At 35.7% G+C, this 27239-nt stretch overlaps 4 protein-coding genes across 4 annotated transcripts; 1 reads left to right on the forward strand and 3 right to left on the reverse strand.

The window, feature by feature from the left end:
• Positions 1-1167: 1167 nt before the first annotated feature.
• On the reverse strand, positions 1168-4755 carry LOC108262011 (chemerin-like receptor 1). Its single transcript, XM_053674549.1, has 2 exons — positions 4612-4755; positions 1168-3063 (listed from the first exon to the last, which is right to left on the reverse strand). Exon 2 carries the CDS (start codon positions 3047-3049, stop codon positions 2003-2005), a length of 1047 nt encoding a protein of 348 aa, XP_053530524.1. The 5' UTR covers positions 3050-3063; positions 4612-4755; the 3' UTR covers positions 1168-2002.
• A 267-nt stretch (positions 4756-5022) lies between these two features.
• LOC128628949 (uncharacterized) lies at positions 5023-11782 on the forward strand. Its single transcript, XM_053674553.1, has 8 exons — positions 5023-5298; positions 6424-6502; positions 6716-6842; positions 7142-7299; positions 7467-7603; positions 7761-7851; positions 8081-8410; positions 8676-11782. The coding sequence occupies exons 3-8, from the start codon at positions 6776-6778 to the stop codon at positions 8793-8795; spliced, it is 903 nt and encodes a 300-aa protein (XP_053530528.1). The 5' UTR covers positions 5023-5298; positions 6424-6502; positions 6716-6775; the 3' UTR covers positions 8796-11782.
• Positions 11783-15548: 3766 nt separating this feature from the next.
• Positions 15549-20492, reverse strand: LOC108255815 (chemerin-like receptor 1). The gene is made up of 2 exons (XM_017452069.3): positions 19846-20492; positions 15549-17029 (listed from the first exon to the last, which is right to left on the reverse strand). Exon 2 carries the CDS (start codon positions 17013-17015, stop codon positions 16011-16013), a length of 1005 nt encoding a protein of 334 aa, XP_017307558.1. The 5' UTR covers positions 17016-17029; positions 19846-20492; the 3' UTR covers positions 15549-16010.
• An 88-nt stretch (positions 20493-20580) lies between these two features.
• Positions 20581-25615, reverse strand: LOC108255813 (chemerin-like receptor 1). The gene is made up of 2 exons (XM_017452067.2): positions 25468-25615; positions 20581-22405 (listed from the first exon to the last, which is right to left on the reverse strand). The coding sequence occupies exon 2, from the start codon at positions 22391-22393 to the stop codon at positions 21332-21334; it is 1062 nt and encodes a 353-aa protein (XP_017307556.1). The 5' UTR covers positions 22394-22405; positions 25468-25615; the 3' UTR covers positions 20581-21331.
• Positions 25616-27239: the final 1624 nt, after the last annotated feature.

Below are 27239 nucleotides of genomic sequence, written 5' to 3' on the forward strand. Positions count from 1 at the left end.
TCACTAGTGAATGACACAGCTGATTTATTCTCTATGTGGAATTTTTATCATTACCTACTTATTTTAGCTGGAAGCTGTTTGTGTGTTCCTCTGTATTTTATTTCAAATTCAGTTATATCTGGTGAAGGTGATTATCCGTGATGTCTGCTCCAATTTCATGCCAAACATAATTAATAGGCTACTGCAGTTTGCTTTGAAATATAGGAACAATGCAAAAAATGAAACTATAATTAAACTGTATGTAAGAGTAATTTGATTACAGAAATGTAAAATAATCCATTAACCTGAGTGCTGTCAAACAGGAAGAAAACTGGCCTATGCTCAACCAAATTAGCACCACACCAAAATTATACCAGCAAATAATATCCCATAAGTGCAAAACTATGTACTGTATTAAAAATAACACTGCATGCAGTGAAACAGGAAAGTTTTAATGTAGAATTAAAGGTACAAAATCAAACATGATATACAGAATATATATATATATATATATATATATATATATATATATATATATATATATATATATATATATATATATATGGTTTTAAGTCACCTTTTATTTGATATTCACTCTGCACCATATGTTAATACAATTTGTGCATTAATACCTAATAAATGTGATTGCGTTATTTTTCTCCTTTTTAATTTTAATTAGTTCTGTAAAAAAAAAAAAAAACAACTAATTTTCATGTTAAAATCTTATATATTAGTTTGTGATGTCTATGGCAGTGCTTATATATATATATATATATATATATATATATATATATATATATATATATATATATATATATATTTGTGATGTCTATGGCAGTGCTTTTATATATATATATATATATATATATATATATATATATATATATATATATATATATATATATTTGTGATGTCTATGGTAGTGCTTATATATATATATATATATATATATATATATATATATATATATATATATATATATATATATATATATATATATATATATATTTGTGATGTCTATGGCAGTGCTTATATATATATATAAGCACTGCCATAGACATCACAAACTAATATATAAGATTTTAACATGAAAATTAGTTGTTTTTTTTTTTTTTTTACAGAACTAATTAAAATTAAAAAGGAGAAAAATAACGCAATCACATTTATTAGGTATTAATGCACAAATTGTATTAACATATGGTGCAGAGTGAATATCAAATAAAAGGTGACTTAAAACCAATCTGAGCATATGTATAATAATCTGAGAATAATTATAAAGAGTGATATAGAAGGTGACAATAAATGCTCTTGCATACATTTACAGGCAACCTTTTCAGAGTGAGATAATTTCACAAGCACTTTTATGGAGTAACACCTGAACTTTATGATATTAAGTAAGGAATCAAACTCTTGGGGGGATGATATTATTGGAAAATAATCAATGATGGGGTGGCCCAGTGTTAAGCAAAGTTACTGTTGCTACCCTGAAGTATTTTCCTTCCTAATAAAATTGTATTAGTCCTGTAGAAGAGCAATGACTATAATTACTGACAAGAAGTGCTGACAAGTCTTTTTTGCGTTTAAAGACAAACATATCATACTTTTCACATCCATTGATATTTACATCTAATGCTGTGGAACATCTGTGAAACGAAGCTGCTGTTACGTTATTACAGCTATAAAACCATAGCTATATAAACAAACCATTCCCAAACCATTCTCTCTTTTTTTCTCCTTTTATATTTTCTTATTTTTATTATACCCAGTCATGTTTTATTCCTTATGTAATTTATTTAAATAAATAAATTTCATAACCTGAAGTAAATGTAATTCTGCGTAAATGTTTCTTTCCACATACATTCTCTTAAAACAAGTATTATTTTGCATTGAGATTACTATTCAGAATTATACAACGTGCTGTTTATTTGTATTTCTTTAATTCACTGTTATTTAGCTGGCTGTTAAGAAGCAGAAATGTATTCTTCTTTTTGTTCATATGGAATTCTTTAAAAGCGTGATAACTTTAGACTCTACTTGAAAGTTTGCCATCTCCTGAGTTAGTATTAGACGTCCCTTGTAGTGTACTCCGGGCTTCCTCCTCGAATGTGCTCTCAATCTTAGACAGAAGTGCACAACATTTACTCTTTAAGTCCTTTCCCATGAACGCATAAAGCAACGGGTTCATAAAACTGTTGGCGCTGGCAAGAGTGCTTCCAAATTTTTGCCCGATAGGGAGGATATAGGCATATTTTAGGTTTAGTTCCAATAAGTTAAAAATGTGATAAGGCATCCAGCAAATGAAGAAAGCAGCTATCAGTGCTGTCATGATCTTAAATGGCTTATTGGACTTCGCCATCTGGTTATTTTTCAGCTTTAGGGTGATGAGGACATAACAGGTGATGATGATCAGTAAGGGGATCACAAATCCAAAAATGAATCGGCATACCACTACAGCAATATGTTCTTCATCGTGCGAATAGTTGTAGTAACAGACATGTTTTGATTTGGATATTGTTATATCTCTGAAAATGGCCGGTGGCAAGCTAAGCAATGCTGAGATAGTCCAGGCTAGTGCAACCATCACCAAGGCCCTGCGTATGGTGCGCTTGTTTTGTGCCCATACAGGACACATAACCACAACACAGCGATCCACGCTAATGATGAGGAGGAGGAAGATGCTGCTGAACATGTTGAGGGACAAAATAAAAGACGTAAACTTGCACATGAAGCGTCCAAAGTCCCATTCACGTTTAACATTATAGGCAATGGAGAAGGGCAGGAAGGCACAGAAGAGGAAGTCAGACACAGCGAGGCTGAGGTACCAGACAGTGTTGACTGTTTTCTTTATCTTAAACCCTGCGATCCAGATCACCAAACCATTTCCAGCAATACCAAGAGCCATAATAATCACATTGGCTATTGTCAGTAAAACACAGATCGCGTCAGTGCAGTGTGCTGGAGCCACTGTTGAGGGCACTAATGCTGTAGATGAATTGTCCATTTTATTATCAGCTCCATTATATTCAGGGTAGTCACTTGTTTCATCTGTAGAATGTAAGACTGAATCCATGATGATGTTTGAATCTGTAAAATGGAGAGAGAATAGGAGTTTTGTTAGCAAAATGAGGAAGACATATTGGGTCATGAATTCTGTGTTAAAACATGTTCCATTTCAAAGGGCATTTCACATTGCGTTAGCTGAACACTGTTGCAAGCACTCTCGCGTGACACTGGAATCTGAAGTTTGTGTAAGATCATGCCTATTTACAGGCCTGCCGTGATCAAGTGATGTGTCAATTAAGTGTGTCACGTGATATATAAACGACACCACGCCATCAGACTTATTATCTTCAGCTAGACTTCATGCCGGTCGTTTGGGTAACGAAAACAAAATGATGCTTCTTTTCCCCCTCTATCTTTTCTCAAAATCTCTGGACTTTTCTATCCCTTTAAAAAAAAAGAGAGAGAAGGAGTATGCCAGGGCAGCCCTCGAAAAGTCTGACTGTTCACATTGTGAACACCTTACAATTAGGCAGCTTACAATTGGGTTTCAGAGCCTCGCGGATCTGGGCCCGCTGCTGCCAAGGCTGGCTGCTGGCTCAAGTCCTGGGGATCTCATATGGATCTGGAAGAGGAGCCAGAGATGAGCGCTGCTCTATCTCTTGCTCTCTCTTCCAGGTCCGGCTAGTGTGGTGACTCCTCCTTCCGCTATGGAAAGCCAAAAATAAATAAATAAATGAAAAATACACAAATGGGAAAAAAAATCCCTCTCGGGGGGAGGGAACATCTGAGTACACACACTGAGGACAACTGAGGGACTCGTACATGACTATTACAAAAGGTGCAAACATTTAATGATGCTCAAGAAGGTAACTAGATACATAAAGAGGCAAGTGGATGTAAACTTTTGAACAGAATGATTGGTGTAAATTGTTAGTATTTTGTCTTCTGGGAAACATGTAACTATCGTATTTAGCATCTGAAGGGCAGTACTAAATGGAAAAAAATTATCTTTAAACAAAATAATAACAATTTACACCATCTGCTATGTGAAATAACTTATTCAGGACAGGACTAAATAAAAAAACATGGGATTTTTATGATCCCTCTTGTTTCGTTAACAGTATTAAAATTTAGCATATTCTGCAAAGGTATATATACATCAGTAGTGTGGTTCTCAAAGTAAGTAAGTCAGAGGAAGCATAGCCAGGAGTCACCCACCAAATAATCTGGTGCTGTCAAAGTTTTTGCATATATGTGCACCTGATTTAGTATCTCTCTCTCTCTCTCTCTCTCTCTCTCTCTCTCTCTCTCTCTCTCTCTCTCTCCCTCCCTCTTCATATATGATATGAAATGCTTAAATACATATGCAGTGCCTTATCTTACATTAGTTGGTTTAAGACACATGTCTTAGATAATTTTTTTCCATTTAGTACTACCCTTCAGATGCTAAATAAGATAGTGACATCACCAGACATGAATAAATTTCACATGCAAATAATTAAAATTTAATTCATCTCTGCAGAGAGAAAGTGAAAAAGATCCTGATAGACTTCTTAATAAAACCATATACCATAACACTCAGGCTTTCTCTCATATCTTGGGTTCATTTTATCACGAGCAATGACTCACCTTTCAAACGCCTTCTTCAGTAAAGTATTTCAGAGCTAAGAGTTTTCCAACTCTTGTTCGAAATGGTGCAGGTCCAACGTTTTGGACGATTCCTGTCTTTCAAGTCTCCTTTATTGCAGTTCTGAGAAACCAAATGTGAGCTTATAATCACACAATTCCCCACCCACCTGCTCTTAAGCAACAGGCCAGGGTGGTTGCAGTGCTGGGGTTAGATAAGAAGAATGATTTTTTTTTTTTTAATGCAGAACTAACGAGCGCGCGCACACACACACACACAGAGCAATGCAACAGTCTGAACTGTGAATAAAAGAAATGGGGTAATTCCTCCTACACAGCAAACTGAGCAGAGTTAAATTTTTGGTGTTGATGAACACAGAGTCAATTTATCTCTACTTGGAGTTGATCTAACTCTGTATGTTGTCTGAACTGTTAGCTTTCACACTGTACCACGAAAGAGTTGGTGTCAAAATGGAATGTTATAACTGTCTTCTAGAAATCAACTCTGATAGTGTCACCGCTATGGTGGAACGCATCATTAGGAGTGACTGACCTAGATCAGACTGGTCGCAGAATCGTCCGTCTTTCTGGCGGGAGTTAGGTTAATAGACCCCTCCCTTAACTCTAGTGGAATGCACAGCAGGTGGAAGGACGGACATTTTGTGGAAGAAGACTTTTCGCATTGTGTCGGTAAGTAACAGTTTATTAGATGACTCAATGCGTGCTGTTGTTATATACAGATGAAAATACGTATTTATACTTTGGTATGATGTTTATAGTCATTGCAAGGAAGAGCAACAGTAAAGCTAGAGCCGACAATCTAACGTTACCTAATGTTAACGTTAGCTAACGTTATCATTAGCTCCTAATTAACTGTCTGGCAAGCTAACGTTAGCTAGCGTTTGTTTCTTCTACTTTCGTACGGTTTCTGATTACTGGTCTTTAAGTGAACTAAATGGAAATCTAGTTGAGTTTGCAAAGTTTGCCAATGTCAATTATGTGACATTACATCAGTAATGTTAACAGTCTTTTGAAGAAGAGAAATTAGCTAGCTAATTAGCTAAAGTTAGACAAGAACATGCCCCCACACAGCAAAATCCCCAGTGTTGATTTAACACCCAGAGTGTTGAATTTACACCATATAGTGTTTATATAAGTCCATTGGACACAAATGAACACTCTGGTTGTTAATTCAACACTAGGAATTTTACTGTGCACGTGTTAGCTGCATGGAAGCAAAGATCCTGATATGAGAACTGGGCATATCAAACTTAAATTCAGATTATCAGACATGTGTTGGTAGTTAATTTGAAGTTAGGAAAGTAAATTTGAAGAACTCATTCACAAAGAGGTTTTTCATGCATGCTAAAGGCACTTTCACTTGGGAAGCCACACTGCTAGTATTCAGTTCATTTTCAATGGGAAGTGGACAGGTTGGTGGCGGTAACATTATGGCAGTCTCGAGAGAGTTGCTCTGGTGCACAAAGAGCACGTCCGCCCGCCTCCAAAATGAACAATGTTAAACTATAGAGGTGCAGGAATTACAGCCAAACCAACTGACAAATGAATGCGATTGTCCTCAAATTATCAATTTTCGTCTCGCTTTTCATAAGCAAGCAATAATCTACCTGGCAGACAGAAAATGTGCTAAATTTGCTGATGTGTTTATTGCATGTTTTGACATGAATTCACATCGCGCAATGCACTTTTGTGTAACAATGTCTTGCTTTAGAGAGGCATTATAACTTTCGGCTACTATTTGGACTGTGGTGGCCTGGCTTGATTAACAAATAGTTATTCTATATCCTTTTACAGGAAATGCTGGCGAAAGTGGAGATAGGAGGAGTTCCACAGACTGATGAAGTCTTTCAATTTGAGAATTTCCTTCAAGAAGGTTTGTAGTTTATTTATGGGAATATTTTTGCATTTAATGCTGTTATCACTGTAGCTGAACATGCAATATTGCAGATTCTCTAAATAAACAGTTTGCAAGTGCTATAGTGTTAGCATATGAATTACAAAAATGGTTCTGTCAGCAAACAAAAATCATCTCCATGCCTATTTAATATTGTATTATCACAATGTACTGTACTTTTTATTCTCCTAGTAACAGATAAGTTTAATCTGCAGCCAGACAGTTTCAGTGAGGGCCAGCTCTCAGTCACTGATGTATCAGGAACAGAGGTGGATGGAGATGTCTTTGATGAACTTCAAGGTCCCTTTACCAGTAATGGGTAAGGATGTGACGGCATGGGAAAAGGCAGGGGTTTGATGAGGTATCACAGGCATTGTAAACTAAGAGGCATATAGTGTGTTGTCTAAAATATCTTTTTGAGGGACCGCAAACTATTATCATTTGCTATACTATTGATCATTATGTTAAGTACATCTTACTCGTATATGGAAAGTACTTAATGGAGATAATATACTTTATATTTTTTTATGTAACCATTCAAGTATTTGTTGAAATGCTTTTGTTACTTATAAATACATGTACATTTAAATTGATTTTATTCTGTCTGCGATTTTGTAGATCTGGATGTTCAGCTGTTCTCAGATCAAGCATCCTCCTCTGTACTGACTCCACTATCCCCAGCTTCATCCCATTCATCAGATTCCACAGTTGTCCTTGAGTCCACAAGAAAGAGGAGGAACCCAACAGGGTTAATGGACCGGAATGAAGCAAGACAAGTAAGTTTTGAATAAATGCATTTAAAATCCTCAATTACGTAAATGTTTATTATTGATACTTATCTGTAGAAGTGTTTTGTAAATGTATTCTCGGCATAAAGGAAAGGCATTAAAAATCCTCTTAAATTTCCATGAGCATGTCATAACAATGTAGGATGTTTTGGCAGAAAATTGATTGTGTTCTGAGGGCCAATCCAAAGGGTGAGGAAATATTCATGGAGTATGAAAATACCAAAACACTAACAGATGCCACACGTAAACAGATGGTGAACGTCCTGGTTGCAGACATGTTAGAGCTACATGGGTAAGAATTGGAGGTCACTTCCCTCCCTTTGTCATCAGAACAGATTCATGTGGTGCAGCTAAAGAATGCAATTCTGTTTTGGTGGAAAAGGGGCATTTATCCTTTAACTTCTTGCAAAACATACACGCTTGCAAAGTAAACTGATTTATTTTTAAAGGCGGATTATATCAAGTGTGAGGACCAGTTATGCACTGGGAATTGTGACACTTTTTCCATACCTCCAAGATCCTTTCTCCAAACATGGATATGTAAGTTCTTGTATTCTGTCTGAAAACCCAAACCAGTGTGTGTTTTTATATTTTCTTCCCTTTTATAGTTTTAAAGTTAAAATGATCTTGTTTTAGATGAGTGTTTATAGGTTGCCCAGCTTTGTATTTTCCACTTGTTTTTGTAATGATATATAGTCATTGTGTGAACTTATTGCATTGAGTAATTCATTCTTGAAGCCAAGCTCTGTTTGGGTCTTTTCTTAAACAGGAACACTACTATGATCCTGAGGGTAATACTGGCTTTATTGCATGGAGAATCAAGACAGTTCAACGTAACACCTGTGCTGGCTCCCGGTGTCATTCCAAGACTGTTCTTCAGGATGGTCCAAACACCAGATGTGAATCTCTGATAACCTGTCAACAGCTATTTTGTGAGGAGTGCAGGGAGGCGATATCTACAATCCGACATTCCACTGATGAATCTGTGGTCAAAGAGAAGATGAGAGCGACTTTCCAGTATCGACAGAAGATAGTCAATGAGGATGCATCATCTTCAGTCCTGGATTTGTTCCCTCGTTTCCTTGATGTACCTGGATTGGTAAGAAAATCTTTAGCTTTAGAAGTAGTTTTGAAAAGGAAATTACCTTCTCTGTAGTTATTAAATGAGTTCACTGGTACAGTAGAGAAAGGAGTTGTTCGATGATCACCATAACACCAACAGGCCGGTCCAAACTGAGAAATTCAGTGTTCTTTTATATCCCAAATGTATGCATAAATAACACAGCAGATCTTAATTTTTAGTATTTGACCTTTCACCCATTTATGTCCGTTTATGTTTAAACCTGTATAAACCTTGTTTATAGATTGACCAGGATTTTTCCATGATGTTTGGTGATGAAGTGTCTCAGAAGTTCTGTTTATGTAAGGAGTTAAGTAATGAGAATATTCAAAGAGAGTACATAGTGCCCATTTGTTATATTTAGAAAGACTTGACCTTGACCTTTTAGATTTGTAATCATTTAAATGTAATTTTAATTGTGATGTAGCATATTACCACTTTATAGTGTTAGAGGCAACTCATTTTATAGTATGCAGTTAACACTATGAGAGTTAATGAATTGCTCCTATGAGAATTAATTTCTAACACTACACACTGGTGTTGAGAAATTAACACTTGAGTAGTATTAAATTTCAACTATACAAAGAGTTAATGTGAACTCTATTAAAGTGTTAAAATACCAACACTTTAAAAAGTGTTAAAATGACACTGCTGAGTGTGGACCCCTCCAGACTCTTTAAAAGTGTTGAAATTAACTCCAATAGAGTTGACTTGTTTCTGGGGATTTTGCTGTGTATTCATGTGCAAAATTCATGTGATAAGTCAAGAAAGACAACATTATTACTGTTAGGGTTGAGCAGTGCATTATTTCATGAGGTTTCATTGATGGTATAATAAACACATGCACGCAAGCACGCATACACACACACACTTAAAATCATATAGACAGCTGAATTTGCTCTACTTGGTTCATGCTGTGTTCTGTCTGAATACCAAACATATAGAGAAAAGTTGTAACCCGTTCACTCAAACTACCAAACACAAAACCTTCTGTTGTCTTACCTTTTGTGTAATGGGTACTTTGATTGGACAATGCGTGCTTTATCCATCTACTTATAATTTTGTTTGTCCAAATGCAGTTTTAGGGGGCCAATTAGGAAGGCGGAAATGACGCCAAATAACAATCTGCCGATTTATTTCACATGTGCCGTCTCTGTCACTGCTGATGACGTGTTAGGGATTTGTTGAAGAAGCAGATTGAAAAATGACCATCACTGATACAGCAGGCTGTGCCCTGAGAGGAACAAGGTGTTACAATATTTCCACTGTCTCTTATTTACATTCCCACCTTCACAAATATGCCGGAAATTCCCCAGGCACTGGAGGGGCTTCTGTAGAACTATTTCCATAATTATTGTTTATAACTAAGATTTCGACAATTGTAAAGCAACCTTGGTGTCATGTATCAGGAAACTCTGGACTCCAGTTCCCATCAGCCACTGCACTGCACGACATGTCACATGACCACCTGCACCTGATTCACATTTCTGTTAATGAGCACTCCTGTCTTTATATAGCCATTATCTGCACTGATTCTTGGTCTTTTGTTGTCTTGGACTACCATGTTCCATGTTCCTATGTTTTGTTTCAAGCCACAGTATTTTGCCTAGTTGTCTTAGTGTCTATGTTTTGTTATTTGTTTATATAATAAATGTTATCTGACTGTGATTGCTTCCGAGCCCATCCTTGATTCGTGACAGAACGAAAGACCTTCAATCGGAAGCAGCAGTTTGCCAAGATGGACGACTGGGGCGTCAGGATGCCACCAATGTTAGTGGAGTACTTTGCCACGTTACGCCAACAGTTGGAGGATTACCAAGGTGCGCTACGAAAGCAGCGGGTCGCCAGGAATTACCTGGGCTTCAACATACCGCTTATGTTCATGAAGGACTACGCCACGCCAACAGGAGGAGGAGTCCAGGTACAAGGGGGGGGGGTCTGTGGTCGTAGCTAATACCATCTCCCACACTCCCTCCCTTATTATAGCTCTTGTTCAGCCTGCCCACTCTGCTGAGTACGTTGCTCAGCTTTCCTGTTCAGCCGAGGACGTCTCTCCGCATTCATGCACTGCCGAGGACGTCGCTCTGTTTCCCTGCTTCGCCGAGGACGTTGCTCTGCCTTTCTGTTCAGCTGAGGATGTTGCTCTGCCTCCCTGTTCAGCGGAGGACGTCACTCTGCCTTCCTACTCCGCTGAATACAGCGCTCTGTTTTCCTGCACAGTGGAGGACGTCGCTCCGCCTTCACGGAATGTCATGGATGAAGCCTTGAAGCCTTCCTTATGGTACGCTGGTTCTGTGCCCAAACCGAGAACATGACAGTCATGCAGCGATCCACACTGATGATGATGAGAAGAAAGATGCTGCTGAACATGTTGAGGAACATCACGAAGGAGGTGAACCTGCACATGAAAAGTCCAAAGATCCAGTCAGATGTGGCTATGTAAAAGGTGTTGAAGGGCAAGGTGGCACAGAATATGAAGTCAGAAATGGCCAGGTTGAGATACCAGCTGGTGTTGACCGTTTTCTTCATCTTTAAACCTGCGATCCAGATCACCACACCATTTCCCACAACCCCCAGTACAGTGATGATCACATTCACAACCAGCAGCAACATGCACAGAATCTCTCCAGAGCAAAATTCGTGTCCATTGTGAGACATATCCATGCACGTTTGGTTATCATCCATGTAGTTTGCATAGTCCGTAGATATGTAATCTAGCATGAAATCAGTCGTGTCCATGATTTTTCCTACATCCTTTTGACTGTCCATGGAATAAAATAAAATATCACATGCCACGAGTGAACCTTCTGATATCATTGACACATTTGAATGGCTATGTAAAATGAAGCAATGTGATAACATGAAATTAATAATGAGCTCATATGGCCATGGGCGTTGTTTTGTCTCAGGACAGCTAGCATTTCTGCTATAGTCAAGCAACTGTTTGACTCCGAACATGTCATATCACAGCAAACCAGTGACTACATTTCCCATCCTGCACTGTAACCTACAACCATGGCCACCGTGGACTGCAATTCCTAGAACACTCGCATTCATTCTAATCTTGCACACCTGCATCCAATTCACAGCACTCACAATCACAGTGTAAAGAGACTGTTTGTACACAATAACATTGCGAAGTATTGAGCATATTCACTGTGCCAAGCTTTTGTTCATGTTGCATTTCATGGTTTTTGATCTTGTTTCTAGTTTCTCATTCTCGATTCTTGCATTGTCTAGTTTATGCCTGTTTGCCAATCGCATGACCCATTGCCTGTTTTTGACCATGCTATTGTCTCATGATTTGGATTTGTATGCCTGCCTCGCTTTATTAAAAGCTCTTATCTGCAATTGCATCCGTCCTAGTCTCCATTACGTTACAGAAAACAACAGCGCTCCACCTTCGACACATTCACTGAGAGGCTAATGGCTGAGAGCAACTATTTGACTCCATACACAACAGCGCTTCACCTTCGTGCGGTGGCTGAGAGTAGGCTAATGGCTGAGAGGCAGGAATTTGTCCAATAGTTGCTGCAAGCCTTTTATAATCAACCAATTGGTGTGTGAGAAGGTGGGAATTACAGAGCGGGGTTAAAGCGATGCAACCATGCGCACACATGATGCAGTATTAGACAATAAGCACATCATAATGAAACTAAAGCTGAATCCCGTATATTTTCTCAAATTTAGAAATCCCGGCCGACGCTTTTTTTAAAGCCCCAAAAAAAGAGGATATCTGGTCACCATAAAAAACAAAAAAAAGCATTTCAGAGAACAATTTGTGTTAATTTCTACCAAATTATAAAAATTATTTGCACATGCATTGGAAGGTTGCTTATGTGAGTCACGACTGGAAAGAGAGAACCAGAACTATAAATCAAGCAGCTGTCTAATATTGTGTTATGTCAAAAGATTAATTTCTTTGGTTTTAAATGTAAAAAAAATTATCCTGATAGTATTCCCATTTTTTACAAAACATATTTGAAATCTGAGTACTTTTTTTGATGCAACTGTAACCAATTACATTTACTACCAGTTTTTTGTATCCTGATTACGTAACACATGTATTCCGTTAATCCCCAAGCCTGATCATTTTCTATAACAACATCTTTAACTGTAGTTCTGGCTGAAATTCAAATCACAGATTTTATTTTAATGTGCTCACTCTAATACATTATAGTTTCTATAGTACAGTAACAGAGGGACTTGTATGCAGATGCGCCACATAATCTAAGCCAAATAATAAATGGAATAAGAAATACTTGATAATTTCTATAGAACCAACTTACACAGGGACATAAACTGTCCCGACATAAATCCACATAAACGGATTAAAAATGTGAGTAATTGTAAGGAGGCTTTCTGTAAGGAGGCTTTTATTAGAACACTATTGTTTTTATTAAAACACTAAATAAAAGGAGGCTTTTATTTAGTGTTTTAGGAAGCATTTTATTTAGAATTTGGTCACCTATTTAAGGGTGAAAATGTCAGATGACCTACCTTACATTTAATCCCCGCTTAAAATCACACACCTGGTACTAAACCAAGTATTGCTTCCAGTACATACACATTTTGTAAGGCTTTAAAACTCTATTTGTAGGCCGAGACTGAAAGAGACGTAATGTCACTCCTATTTTTTCAACAGAGCCTCAGAACCCCAGTCAATCTGAATGTATTTTCAATGGATTGAATGTAATGTAATACTAATGATGACTATTAGCTGTGTGATGTTGATTGATGATTTTATTTTCGTTATATACTATGTCACTGTGGACAGACTTGGCTTTCATTTCCTCAAAAAGTGGAAAAACATGTACTACAACGTACTATTTTTGTACTTGCCTGAATGAGGCTCATGGGTCCTCGATAATAAACAGCTCTAAATGCAATCGCATTCTTTCTGGCATGACCATATGCTGAAATACATTACTAATCATATAATACATTCATACAGTATAAGGTATCTGTGTTACAATAAACAAACATCAAAGCAATGCTGAGGAAAAATAAAAACTCCATTTTGAATGCACATCTAGTTGTTTGTAGGTGGCAGTTTCCTTTTACATCAGCTAGACATTTTTATCCCAATTACTTTTTACATAGCTGCACTAGTGTAATGACGGCCCATGAAACAGTGAGTGACTTTTTTTGGTAAAATAATGATAAAAATATATATTTTTGATATAAACTCTATAATGTGATGTGGAGCTGCTGTGAGTCACCCTGACAATCCTGTAAAAGAAATTCACAGTCAGTGCTGTGTCAGGGGTGTTGGGACAGTAACATTTGTATGCATACATCATAATCCAGCATACAGTGTATGTTCTATGCAATGTATGTTATATTCATATTATATGTGTATATGTCATACTTCATCGCACTCCAACTTCAGGGACAAAAGAAGTCTGACTTCAGAGTGACAGACAGGAGCTGGTAGCCAATCAGAAGAGCGTGAGAGTCTATAAGTGAAACAGTTAAAAAATGTATGGAAAAGGGGATTCAGGACTGATGGTGTTTTAGCTTTTTCTGCTGAACAGGTAAGGCATTTATATGTTCTGTAGCTGCATCACTAGTGAATGACACAGCTGATTTATTCTCTATGTGGAATTTTTATCATTACCTACTTATTTTAGCTGGAAGCTGTTTGTGTGTTCCTCTGTATTTTATTTCAAATTCAGTTATATCTGGTGAAGGTGATTATCCGTGATGTCTGCTCCAATTTCATGCCAAACATAATTAATAGGCTACTGCAGTTTGCTTTGAAATATAGGAACAATGCAAAAAATGAAACTATAATTAAACTGTATGTAAGAGTAATTTGATTACAGAAATGTAAAATAATCCATTAACCTGAGTGCTGTCAAACAGGAAGAAAACTGGCCTATGCTCAACCAAATTAGCACCACACCAAAATTATACCAGCAAATAATATCCCATAAGTGCAAAACTATGTACTGTATTAAAAATAACACTGCATGCAGTGAAACAGGAAAGTTTTAATGTAGAATTAAAGGTACAAAATCAAACATGATATACAGAATATATATATATATATATATATATATATATATATATATATATATATATATATATATATATATATATATATATATATATATATATATATATGGTTTTAAGTCACCTTTTATTTGATATTCACTCTGCACCATATGTTAATACAATTTGTGCATTAATACCTAATAAATGTGATTGCGTTATTTTTCTCCTTTTTAATTTTAATTAGTTCTGTAAAAAAAAAAAAAAAAAAACTAATTTTCATGTTAAAATCTTATATATTAGTTTGTGATGTCTATGGCAGTGCTTATATATATATATATATATATATATATATATATATATATATATATATATATATATATATATTTGTGATGTCTATGGCAGTGCTTATATATATATATATATATATATATATATATATATATATATATATATATATATATATATTTGTGATGTCTATGGCAGTGCTTATATATATATATATATATATATATATATATATATATATATATATATATATATATATATATTTGTGATGTCTATGGCAGTGCTTATATATATATATATATATATATATATAAGCACTGCCATAGACATCACAAACTAATATATAAGATTTTAACATGAAAATTAGTTTTTTTTTTTTTTTTTTTTTACAGAACTAATTAAAATTAAAAAGGAGAAAAATAACGCAATCACATTTATTAGGTATTAATGCACAAATTGTATTAACATATGGTGCAGAGTGAATATCAAATAAAAGGTGACTTAAAACCAATCTGAGCATATGTATAATAATCTGAGAATAATTATAAAGAGTGATATAGAAGGTGACAATAAATGCTCTTGCATACATTTACAGGCAACCTTTTCAGAGTGAGATAATTTCACAAGCACTTTTATGGAGTAACACCTGAACTTTATGACATTAAGTAAGGAATCAAACTCTTGGGGGGATGATATTATTGGAAAATAATCAATGATGGGGTGGCCCAGTGTTAAGCAAAGTTACTGTTGCTACCCTGAAGTATTTTCCTTCCTAATAAAATTGTATTAGTCCTGTAGAAGAGCAATGACTATAATTACTGACAAAAAGTGCTGACAAGTCTTTTTTGCGTTTAAAGACAAACATATCATACTTTTCACATCCATTGATATTTACATCTAATGCTGTGGAACATCTGTGAAACAAAGCTGCTGTTACGTTATTACAGCTATAAAACCATAGCTATATAAACAAACCATTCCCAAACCATTCTCTCTTTTTTTCTCCTTTTATATTTTCTTATTTTTATTATACCCAGTCATGTTTTATTCCTTATGTAATTTATTTAAATAAATAAATTTCATAACCTGAAGTAAATGTAATTCTGTGTAAATGTTTCTTTCCACATACATTTTCTTAAAACAAGGATTATTTTGCATTGAGATTACTATTCAGAATTATACAACATGCTGTTTATTTGTATTTCTTTAGTTCTCTGTTATTAAGCTGGCTGTTAAGAAGCAGAAATTAATTCCTCTTTTTGTTCATATGGAATTCTTTAAAGGCCTGACAACTTTAGACTGTACTTGAAAGTTTGCCGTCTCCTGAGTTAGTAATAGACGTTCCTTCCTCCTCGAATGTGCTCTCAATCTTAGACAGAAGTGCACAACATTTACTCTTTAAGTCCTTTCCCATGAACGCATAAAGCAACGGGTTCATAAAACTGTTGGCGTTGGCAAGAGTGCTTCCAAATTTTTGCCCGATAGGGAGGATATAGGCATATTTTAGGTTTAGTTCCAATAAGTTAAAAATGTGATAAGGCATCCAGCAAATGAAGAAAGCAGCTATCAGTGCTGTCATGATCTTAAATGGCTTATTGGACTTCGCCATCTGGTTATTTTTCAGCTTTAGGGTGATGAGGACATAACAGATGATGATGATCAGTAAGGGGATCACAAATCCAAAAATGAATCGGCATACCACTACAGCAATATGTTCTTCATCGTGCGAATAGTTGTAGTAACAGACATGTTTTGAGTTGGATATTGTTATATCTCGGAAAATGGCTGGTGGCAAGCTAAGCAATGCTGAGATAATCCAGGCTAGTGCAACCATCACCAAGGCCCTGCGTATGGTGCGCTTGTTTTGTGCCCATACAGGACACATAACTGCAACACAGCGATCCACGCTAATGATGAGGAGGAGGAAGATGCTGCTGAACATGTTGAGGAACAAGATAAAAGACGTAAACTTGCACATGAAGCATCCAAAGTCCCATTCACGTTTAACATTATAGGCAATGGAGAAGGGCAGGAAGGCACAGAAGAGGAAGTCAGACACAGCGAGGCTGAGGTACCAGACAGTGTTGACTGTTTTCTTTATCTTAAACCCTGCGATGCAGATCACCAAACCATTTCCAGCAATACCAAGAGCCATAATAATCACATTGGCTATTGCCAGTAAAACACAGATCACGTCAGTGCAGTGTGCTGGAGCCACTGTTGAGGGCACTAATGCTGCAGATGAACTGTTCATTATATTATCATGGTCATTATATTCAGGGTAGTCATCTGTATCCATGATGATGTTTGAATCTGTAAAATGTAGAGAGAATAGAGTTTTGTTAGCAAAATGAGGAAGACATATTGGGTCATGAATTCTGTGTTTTGTTAAAACATGTTTTGTATTGTGAATTTTATATGTGTGAATTACATATGTATTGTGCTTATATATACACAGTTGTGCGCAAAGTTTACATACCCCTTGCAGAATGTGCTAAATCTCAATACTGTTAACAAAATAAGAGCTCATTAAAATCTCATGTTGTTTTTTATTTAGTCCTGTCCTGAATAAACTATTTCACATAACAGATGTTTACATATAGTCCACAAGACAAGATAATAGCTGAATTTATAAAAATTACCCAGTTCAAAAGTTTACACATCCTTCATTCTTAATACAGTGTGTTGTTACCTGGATGATCCACGACTGTGTTTATGTTTTGTGATAGTTGTTCATGAGTCCCTTGTTTTCCCTGAGCAGTTAAATTGCCCACTGTTCTTCAGAAAAATCCTCCAGGTCCTGCACATTCTTTGCTTTTCCAGCATATTCTGAATATCTGAACCCTTTCCAACAGCGGCTATAAGATGTTCAGATCCATCTTTTCACACTGAGGACAACTGAAGGACTCATACACAACTATTACAAAAGGTGCAAACATTCACTGATGCTCAAGTAACACAATACATTAAGAGCCGGGGGGATGTAAACTTTTGAACAGGATGATTGGTGTAAATTGTTACTATTTTGTCTTCTGGGAGACATGTAACTATCTTATTTAGCATCTGAAGGGCAGTACTAAATGAAAAAAAAGAGCTTTAAACAAAATAATAACAATTTATACTTATCATCTCTTATGTGAAATAGTTTATTCAGGATCGGATTAAATAAAACACAACATGAATTTTTTTTATTTTGTTAATAGTATTAAGATTTAGCATATTCTGCAAGGGGCATGCAATTTTGGAGCACAACTGTGTACATATACACACACACACACACACACACACATTATATATATATATATATATATATATATATATATATATATATATATATATATATATATATACACTCGAGCTACGTGCACGAGTGTATGCTCTTCAGATGTTGACAACCGTGACATTGTTTACTTTGGACACGTGCGTTTGTTTTGTTTCTGTTCTGGGGTATTCTGTCACGTCGCGAGACGTAAGGGGGTAGAGTACGGAAGCAGGTAAAGACGTATTTATTTAATCCCTAATTTTAATAATATTTAAATAAATACGTCTTTACCCGCTTCCGTACTCTGCATAACATTAACAACGTATCTAACTATACTATATCTACTATAATACTCCGCGAGGTGTACAGGGACGCGAGCGGTATATATCCCCAATATTATCAGTCGTATAGAACCGATTATAACCATTTTCTGCACTCTTGTCAATGCACTTTTTAATGCACTTTTTTAGTTGTAGGCTACAGAGTGTTCCATTCTTCCAGCAGTCAGTTATAGGCCTAACATCGGCTATTCAAGGGGGGCTCAAAGATGAGCACATATTTTTATTTTACTCATTTATTTACTTAAAGTTATATTGTGCCTTGTTGGTAGCCTATGCCTGCTGGAATGAAAAAAAATGTTCAGTGTTAAATAAATATTTTGTAATTGTAGTTTTTGTAATTGATTTACAAAATAGTAAAAAGCACATTTTTACTATATAATTTATGCAATGGTGAAAAAAATGGCAAAATGAACGGAAAAAACGTGTTCAGTATTCGGCCAAGTTTTTCATTATATTCGGTTTCAGCAAGAATTTTCATTTCGGTGCATCCCTAATATATATATATATATATATATATATATATATATATATATATATATATATATATATATATATATATATATATATATATATGGGGGATGGGTGATAAACACACACAAACACACTCTCTCACACACATACACTCAGCGTTTAGCCATTTTACATCTACAGTGATTCAATAAAGCTTTGGTTTCCTTGATACGAGTGAGCTTCATGCAGGGTGAATATCCCAACAGTGTTCTTTTGAAATGTGTTTTTATTCTTTATGCAATGGTATATATATATATATATATATATATATATATATATATATATATATATATATATATATATATATATATATATATATAGAGAGAGAGAGAGAGAGAGAGAGAGAGAGGCTCTTTTTTTTTGTTTATTTTTTTGTATGCAGAACTAATCTGTCAGATCAGTTAACCAACATATCTCTATCTCAAACACACGCGTGCACACACACACACACACACACACACGGGCCCGGATTGGCTAATCGGGAGCACCGGGAGAATTCCCAGTGGGCCGGTCTGTTTTTTGAGCCGCGAGCCGATGTCATGGCACTGGGTTGGAATATGGATAATGTCTCTAGGCTGACGGCACCATTTTACCACAGCCCCACTCTTTTTATTTATTGTTTTCCCGCAGCCCACTCGAAGAGTGCAGTTTAATGATGACGTAATTATCTTTTGACTCCCCCGACAGCGGCACCTTGCTAAAAAAGAAGTTCAAACTGACGCGGCCAAATGTACAAAACTGAGCAGTTTTTCCACCAGCACACCAAATCAGGACGATGAGATGACTGGTAAACTAACATTAAGATAGTTAGGAGCTTTGTAAGATGCCAGCAGACATGCAAAACAACGTTGTCTACAAACCACCATTCATGTTTATGTATCAAACTTTTTCTTGTAGCTCTTCAGCAGCAGCAGCCTCCATTGCTCATTGAGTGAATATAAGAATTAGAAGAATTAATACTGATGAAGAGTATGGTGTAGGCTATCCGCAAAACACAAAACGTTCTGTTCACTTACCTTTTGTGTAATGTTAAAGAGTCCTTTCAGCTTTCAGTCCCCCTTTCAGCTGTTTTTGAAAAATGCAGCTGAAATGCATGTGTGAAGAAGGGAGGGAGAGTGGAGGTGGCAGAGAAAGGCAGGGGAGGAAGACGGAAAGGGGGCGAGCCTTAGTGAGAAAAAGTTTGCAGATGAGACAGAGGACTTCTCTCCTCCTGAATCCCCAGGGCTAAATGGAGATACAATATATAGTACAGGTCCTCTGCCCTGTCTGTTTAAACCATTAGCCCCTGACGTGACTAAGGAGGCAGCATGGATGGGAGAAATGTTGGAATGATAGTTAGCTAATAGGTTCAAGCTTTTCATGAGTAAAAAGGCAAAGGCAAAGGCACTGATACAGCAGACTGTGCTAAGCCCTATTAACCTGTTTATGTTTCTCTGAATGCATATAATCATGTATTTAAGGTTTAATAAAATGATCATTTTTCCCTGAGAGGAACAAGGAGTTATAATCAAGCAATATTCTGGCTGTCTCTTATTTACATTCCCACCATCACAAATATGCAGGAAATTCTCCAGACACTGGAGGGGCTTCTGTAGAACTATTTCCATACGATTATTGTTTATAACTAAGATTTCAACAATTGTAAAGCAACCTTGGGTTTGAGAATGGTGCTGTATAAATTAATGAAGAGTCAATAAATCTGTACAATCTGAGGTACTGAACAAATCATTCAAATATTTCCTGAAAACCCATTTCCTTTTTATGATCTATGTTTTTATTACATTTTGAGATTGACACAACCAATAACATATTAGTAAGATGATACAGTGATCATTGGACAATTAACAAAAAAGATGGAGTACAAATGAAATTGATTAACGTTAGCAGGATTAACAGGTTTTGACATCCTCACACTTACTCCTTTAAAATACATACTAGAACAAGAGAAAGTGCAGTTCCTACCGTCAAATGTCCTAAAATATATCAAAAGAAGACAAGTGATTTCTTTTTCCTCCTTTGATAGCAGGTCTTTTTTGTCCATATTTCTTGTCCACATTCTAAAGGTACATACTTTCACTGCATCAGTTTTTGACAGTTCAGCAAGCAACTTCTACTGACTTCCAGTTCTTCATATCATAATACATGTGCAAATCCAACCAGCTATATTTCATGATCCCTTTAACTGGTGTGTCACCCAGAGGAGAATGGGTTACCATTTCGGGGAAAGTTTCTTCATGTCATCTAAAGGAATCTATTTTTTATTGCCCCTTTGGATTGTTTATTAGGGATCTAAATCTACAGCTGAATTTCTGTAAAGCTGATCTGTGGCGATACATATTGTTAAATGTGCTATACAATTAACACTGAATTTAACAGAATCACTTTGAGACCAAAAGATTGTTCAAAAAGTATATTTCCCACCAGAATATGACCTATTCATATATCGTATGTACAAATGAATCAGGACGTGATTTTCTATCGGTTTTATATTTTCAGGTCAAATCAGATGTGAGTCGATGCTCTGGCATCCATAGAACTGGAACGGGATAAATAGCGGCTCATGGTGCGCCCTTCTTCTCCTATTGCATTCTCGATCTTAGACAGGATGGAGTTCTTAAACTTCTGCCTGAAATCATTGCCCATGAAGACATAGAGAACTGGGTTGAGGAAGCTGTTAGCTGAAGCGACTGCGGTTCCGATCTTGAGCCCGAAGGCTATGATGTCATTGGGGAGGCTCTGGTTCAGTTCAACCAGCACAAATGTGTGGTACGGCAGCCAGCAGATGAAGAAAGTCCCGATGAGAGCGGTCATGATTTTGAATGGCTTTGTGGACTTTGCCATCTGGTTGCTTCTAAGCTTGAATATAATGACTGAGTAGCAGACAACGATGACCAGGAAAGGTATAAGGAACCCAAAAATAAACCGGCAGATGGCTATAGATTTGTGGCTGTCCTGGCTAAAGTAATTATTGTGGCACCGGGTTCTGCCTAGGTGGTGCTGAATGTCACGGAAAATAGTGGACGGGATACTCAAGGACACTGATAAAACCCATGCAAGAAGGACTATCAATGAAGCCTTCCTTATGGTACGCTGATTCTGTGCCCAAACAGGGAACATGACAGTCATGCAGCGATCCACACTGATGATGACGAGAAGAAAGATGCTGCTGAACATGTTGAGGAACATCACGAAGGAGGTGAACCTGCACATGAAAAGTCCAAAGATCCAGTCAGATGTGGCTATGTAAAAGGTGTTGAAGGGCAAGGTGGCACAGAATATGAAGTCAGAAATGGCCAGGCTGAGGTACCAGGTGGTGTTGACTGTTTTCTTCATCTTTAAACCTGCGATCCAGATCACCACACCATTTCCCACAACCCCCAGTACAGTGATGATCACATTCACAACCAGCAGCAACATGCACAGAATCTCTCCAGAGCAAAATTCATGTACATTGTGAGACATATCCATGTACGTTTGGTTATCATCCGTGTAGTTTGCATAGTCCGTAGATACATAATCAAGCGTGAAATCGGTCGTGTCCATGATAAAATTGTAAAAGCTCATCCCACTTTCCCCCTGTGGAAACAAGAATACTGCTTTAGCTTCATGCACTTATTACAGCAGGAGTTAGGTACAATTAGGGCTTGGTCTTCTGCAACTTATTATTATTTTATCATTACACATTACTTTTTATTTTTTGACTGATTGAGGATCTTTAACTGATTTAACAAAATCTACTTTTAGTAAACATAAAGCACATTTTAACATAAACATCAAAACCTTCAAAAGGAATTAAATTTGCCACATCCCAGATACTTTATATACAGTACTATCCAAAAGTCTTAGGCACCCTATTTTTTTTTTAGTACAAACCTTGTTATAGATTTTTATTTTATGACTTCTACATTATTAAGTGAGTAAAAAAAAAAACATTTGATATTCCCAAACATTAGTTTTCCAGCAAAAATTAAATATGTCACTTTTTAAGAGAACACTTTTCAGACAGAAAACACAATGAAGTCTGCTGGGCTTTACTGAAAAAAAATAAGAAGCGAGTGCGACAGTCCAAGTCTCCAGAAGAACTGTGACTGGTTCTGCAAAATGCTCAATAAAACTTACAGCTCATTTCCTTGTAAAACTGTAGAAAGTGTACCAGAGACTACTCTTTTTTCTTTTTTTTAAGCAAAGGGTCTTCAAACTAAATAGTGAATTTGTTTTATTTATTACTGTTTATTATTGCACTTTATATATATATATATATATATATATATATATATATATATATATATATATATATATATATATATATATATATATATATGTATAAAATTTAGAAACATTTAATTTCTTTATTTTTGAAGGGATCTTTCCTGAACAGCATTTCTTTGCATGTGCCTAAGACTTTTGGACAGTATTTTATCCTCCAGATGCTGATTATTCAGATACGGCTTATTTAGAAGATGTTATTAATTTTCAGGCTTTGGAGGGTTACTTTAAAAATATATTCTGCTACAGTTACAAATTACTTCATAAAATTCTAAACAGTAACGTTATCCAAGTATCACAATATGGAAGTAACGTAATCAGATTACTTTTAGATTACTTCAAGGTCACATATGTAAATAAAGTCAAGAGAAATGCAATATGAATCTAAAATACTTTTATTTAGAGCTTGTTTTAGATCTTAAAAACATGTTTGAATTTGTTTAAATGAAATAAATAAATAAAAGATCACTGTCCTTGATGCGGGTAACATTACATCACAAAAGCTAGAGTGACCATATTCTGGTTTTCCAAAAAACACCTTTTTATTTTATTTTATTTTATTTTATTTTATTTTATTTTATTTTATTTTATTGGGGGGGGGGTCTTAATAGCATTCAAAACAGTGTTACTATGAATGCAGACTTTAATACACTGGAAAAGACACACTATTCACATCATATATATAGACAGTATCTCACAAAAATGAGTACACCCCTCACATTTTTGTAAATATTTGATGATATCTTTTCATGTGACAACACTGAAGAAATGACACTTTGCTACAATGTAAAGTAGTGCGTGTACAGCTTGTGTAACAGTGTAAATTTGCTGTCCCCTCAAAATAACTCAACACACAGCCATTAATGTATAAACCGCTGGCAACAAAAGTGAGTACACCCCTAAGTGAAAATGTCCAAATTGGGCCCAAAGTATCAATATTTTGTGTGGCTACCATTATTTTCCAGCACTGCCTTAACCCTCTTGGGCATGGAGTTCACCAGAGTTGTAGCTCTGGCTGAAATTCAAATCACATATTTTATTTTAATGTGCTCACTCTAATACATTATAGTTTCTATAGTACAGTAACAGAGGGACTTGTATGCAGATGCGCCACATAATCTAAGCCGAATAATAAATAATAAATGGAATAAGAAATACTTGATAATTTCTATAGAACCAACTTACACAGGGACATAAACTGTCCCGACATAAATCCACATAAACGGATTAAATATGTGAGTAATTGTTGAAATGGTGACGTTTTCTGTAAGGAGGCTTTTATTTAGTGTTTTAGGAAGTAGTCCCCAGTGTCAGTGAATGTTTTCTAACTCTGGGAAGTTCTCGATAATGCAACCAGCTTCATTTTTGTCGTATTAAATGTTAGAGACAGGAAGAAAAAACATAGGCTAGAATAATTGATAGAATAATTGGTTATAGCTGTTATAATGGAAGCAATAACAAGAATGAGGAAGATTTTTTTTTGTCATGAACATTCCACAACATTAAATGTAAATATAAATGGACAAAAGGTATGATGTCATTCTTTAATAAATATATTTTTTTTCTCCAAAAAAACATGCTGTTATTGGAAAATAATCAAGTTTGTGATAACATCAACTCAGCTTCGCATCAGTCTGTATCACACCACCTCGCTGTCAATTATTTTCCTACATGAATACACCCCCAAGTGGTTCATACATTACGTGACTGCTGTTTAAAAGTCTGCCATCTATTAAGATAAACCTTATTCATCCCTAAGTAAATATTTAATAATAAATTATTAGCATATGACTTAATAGTATTAAAAAAGTAACCATCCTTGCTCATTTTTGACTTAATGAATACAAATAATTATGAAATTGTGCCAGGAGGAAATTGTCAGAGGAAATTGTCTGACAAATCAATCTGACACAATTCTTAACCAACTGACACATATTCTGACACATATTCTGTCACACTGTCAATCAAAAAGATAAACTTCAATCCATTGTGAACTGAGGAATGTTAACTGGAAAAAGCCTATTTGGATCATTCTAATTAAACACGTTCATGCTCACCAATCAAGCGCACTTTAATAAAGCACTTAATACACTTCCATTACAATCTGAGAGTGCACATTGTATAAGTCATTAAATAGCCTACAAACAGTTACTGTAGTTATACAATGAAGCACTTGTTTGAATGTTTTTATATTTAATTAACTGGAAACTGTGGGTAAACTGGAATAAAACCATTTTTTAAAAAAAGAAGTGAAAGTTAAAAGAAGGAAACACATTCTGACTAAAATCCCTTTAAAATATTTTAATGCTTATTTTTTTATTTAATTCACAAAAAAAAAGAAAGAAAAAAAAGTACACAGTAAAAGCACTTACCCTGCAAGGAAATCAGACTGTGTGTGTCATGCTGGTCTTTGACAGCTGTACTGTGTGGGCTGTTTATATGGACTTAAAAATCAGGTGCTGGTCTTTTATTTCCACATCAACACCGTCCTCTAATTTCACTTCTGTTTTGGTCCTAGGCAATAATGGACAAAATATGTCCTTTTGCCTAGAGCAGCAGATCCTACATCCTGTTCTGTATGTCTGGAAACTAGGATAGCTGGCTGATTTTTCTGCTGTAAAAAAAAAAAGCACCTCATTTAACACGTATTTTATTTCCAAGGATTTTTTTGTGTTACTCCTGAGGGAAATACATCTCAAGTGATTTTTACTTTAATAAGTAAGTATAATAAGTAGAGTTCCTTTCTCTCCCTCAGCCTATTGTTAATGAGATCGTCTACCACTCATGAGTATTCATATATATATATATATATATGACAATGCAAACCCACAATGTATGTTAATATTACTATATGTAGGTAAGACAGTAATTTAGATCATGGTGCTTAAAAAAAGGAGTATTTTGCAGAGCAATAACGTCGGTGCTTTGTTAACTATTTCTGCAAAAAATCTGTGGTAGTCTGATGGAACCTGATGAATGCTGCTATTCTAAATGTGGGCAAACAGCCAAAAGTCTAACCCGAATTAATTTGACACATCTATTTGAATAAACATATTTTATCATATTTCTTAACTTTCTAACTTACAAATGTTATTTACATAAGAAAGCTTAATAAAGAAACAGACTACTAAAGACTACTTTTTCAACTCTACTGTCACAAATCGGAGGTTGAGCCAGAAGCAGGTGCAGATAAAGACATTTATTTAACCAAACGTACTATGAAACAAATACACTAAGACAACTTGGAAAACCACTATGGCAATAAACAAAACACAGAGACATGAACAACGGGAGTCTAAAACAACGAAAGACAAGCACATAGTGCAGACCAGGACTATATATACACGTGAGTGCTCATTAACCAAAACGTGAATCAGGTGCAGGTGGTCATGTGACAACTAGAGCAGTGCAGTGGCTGATGGGAAGTGGACTCCAGAGTTTCTTGATACATGACATCTACTTCTTTATAAGAATAAATTACTAGATGTATAATTATATAGTTATATATAACTAGTAAAAATCATTTTACTTTAGCATTTATTTTTTATGTGGCATTTACTTTTGTTCTTTGATCATGATATGCAGAACACATGGCCTTTCCACAGCACTTTATCTTGGTCCTTTGGCTCAGTGTGTGCCTCACGGCTCAGTTTAGCAGCTCACATCTACAGAAAAATGTTGCTCACAAAACCAAGGCATGTGTCTACCACTAGCAGGTCTAGTTCGGAACGTTGTGCAGACTCTGGAATAGAGTACAGAGGTGTGCATTGGGACTGGAATCCCACAAAGCACAAAATAAGGTGTGCAAGTGAGAGTATTTTTTTCTCTCATGTGATGAGTAACAAGCTCGTAGGTCAAACCGAGATCACATTCATTAAGAAATATGTGCACCAGTCCTTAAATTTATGTGACATAGCATGAGCAGCAGTTCGTAAAAATGTAGTTTGCTGTACCTCACATGTAAAATTTTAGTATTTTTAGATCCACAATAACTAAATGTGTAGTTTGAATGTGTAAATTAGTTAATTGTTCATTTAATTTTTTTTTTTTCAAGAATCAGAACTTTAAATACAAATTCTAAGACAGATTTGTACAGATATTGTAAAAACTGATTTAAAAAAATACAGCTTTAATAAATTAGGTC

This window comes from Ictalurus punctatus, chromosome 22 (assembly GCF_001660625.3).
Source record: "Ictalurus punctatus breed USDA103 chromosome 22, Coco_2.0, whole genome shotgun sequence".
Lineage (NCBI taxonomy): Eukaryota > Metazoa > Chordata > Actinopteri > Siluriformes > Ictaluridae > Ictalurus > Ictalurus punctatus.

Bases quoted from the DNA above. Each gene is read 5' to 3' on its own strand.
- LOC108262011 (XM_053674549.1), bottom strand. From the start codon at position 3,049: ATGGATTCAGTCTTACATTCTACAGATGAAACAAGTGACTACCCTGAA.
- LOC128628949 (XM_053674553.1), top strand. From the start codon at position 6,776: ATGTATCAGGAACAGAGGTGGATGGAGATGTCTTTGATGAACTTCAAG. The intron at 7,852-8,080 runs GTAAGTTCTTGT...TTTCTTAAACAG, and splicing joins CTTTCTCCAAACATGGATAT to GAACACTACTATGATCCTGA. The intron at 8,411-8,675 runs GTAAGAAAATCT...CCTTGTTTATAG, and splicing joins TCCTTGATGTACCTGGATTG to ATTGACCAGGATTTTTCCAT.
- LOC108255815 (XM_017452069.3), bottom strand. From the start codon at position 17,015: ATGGATACAGATGACTACCCTGAATATAATGACCATGATAATATAATG.
- LOC108255813 (XM_017452067.2), bottom strand. From the start codon at position 22,393: ATGAGCTTTTACAATTTTATCATGGACACGACCGATTTCACGCTTGAT.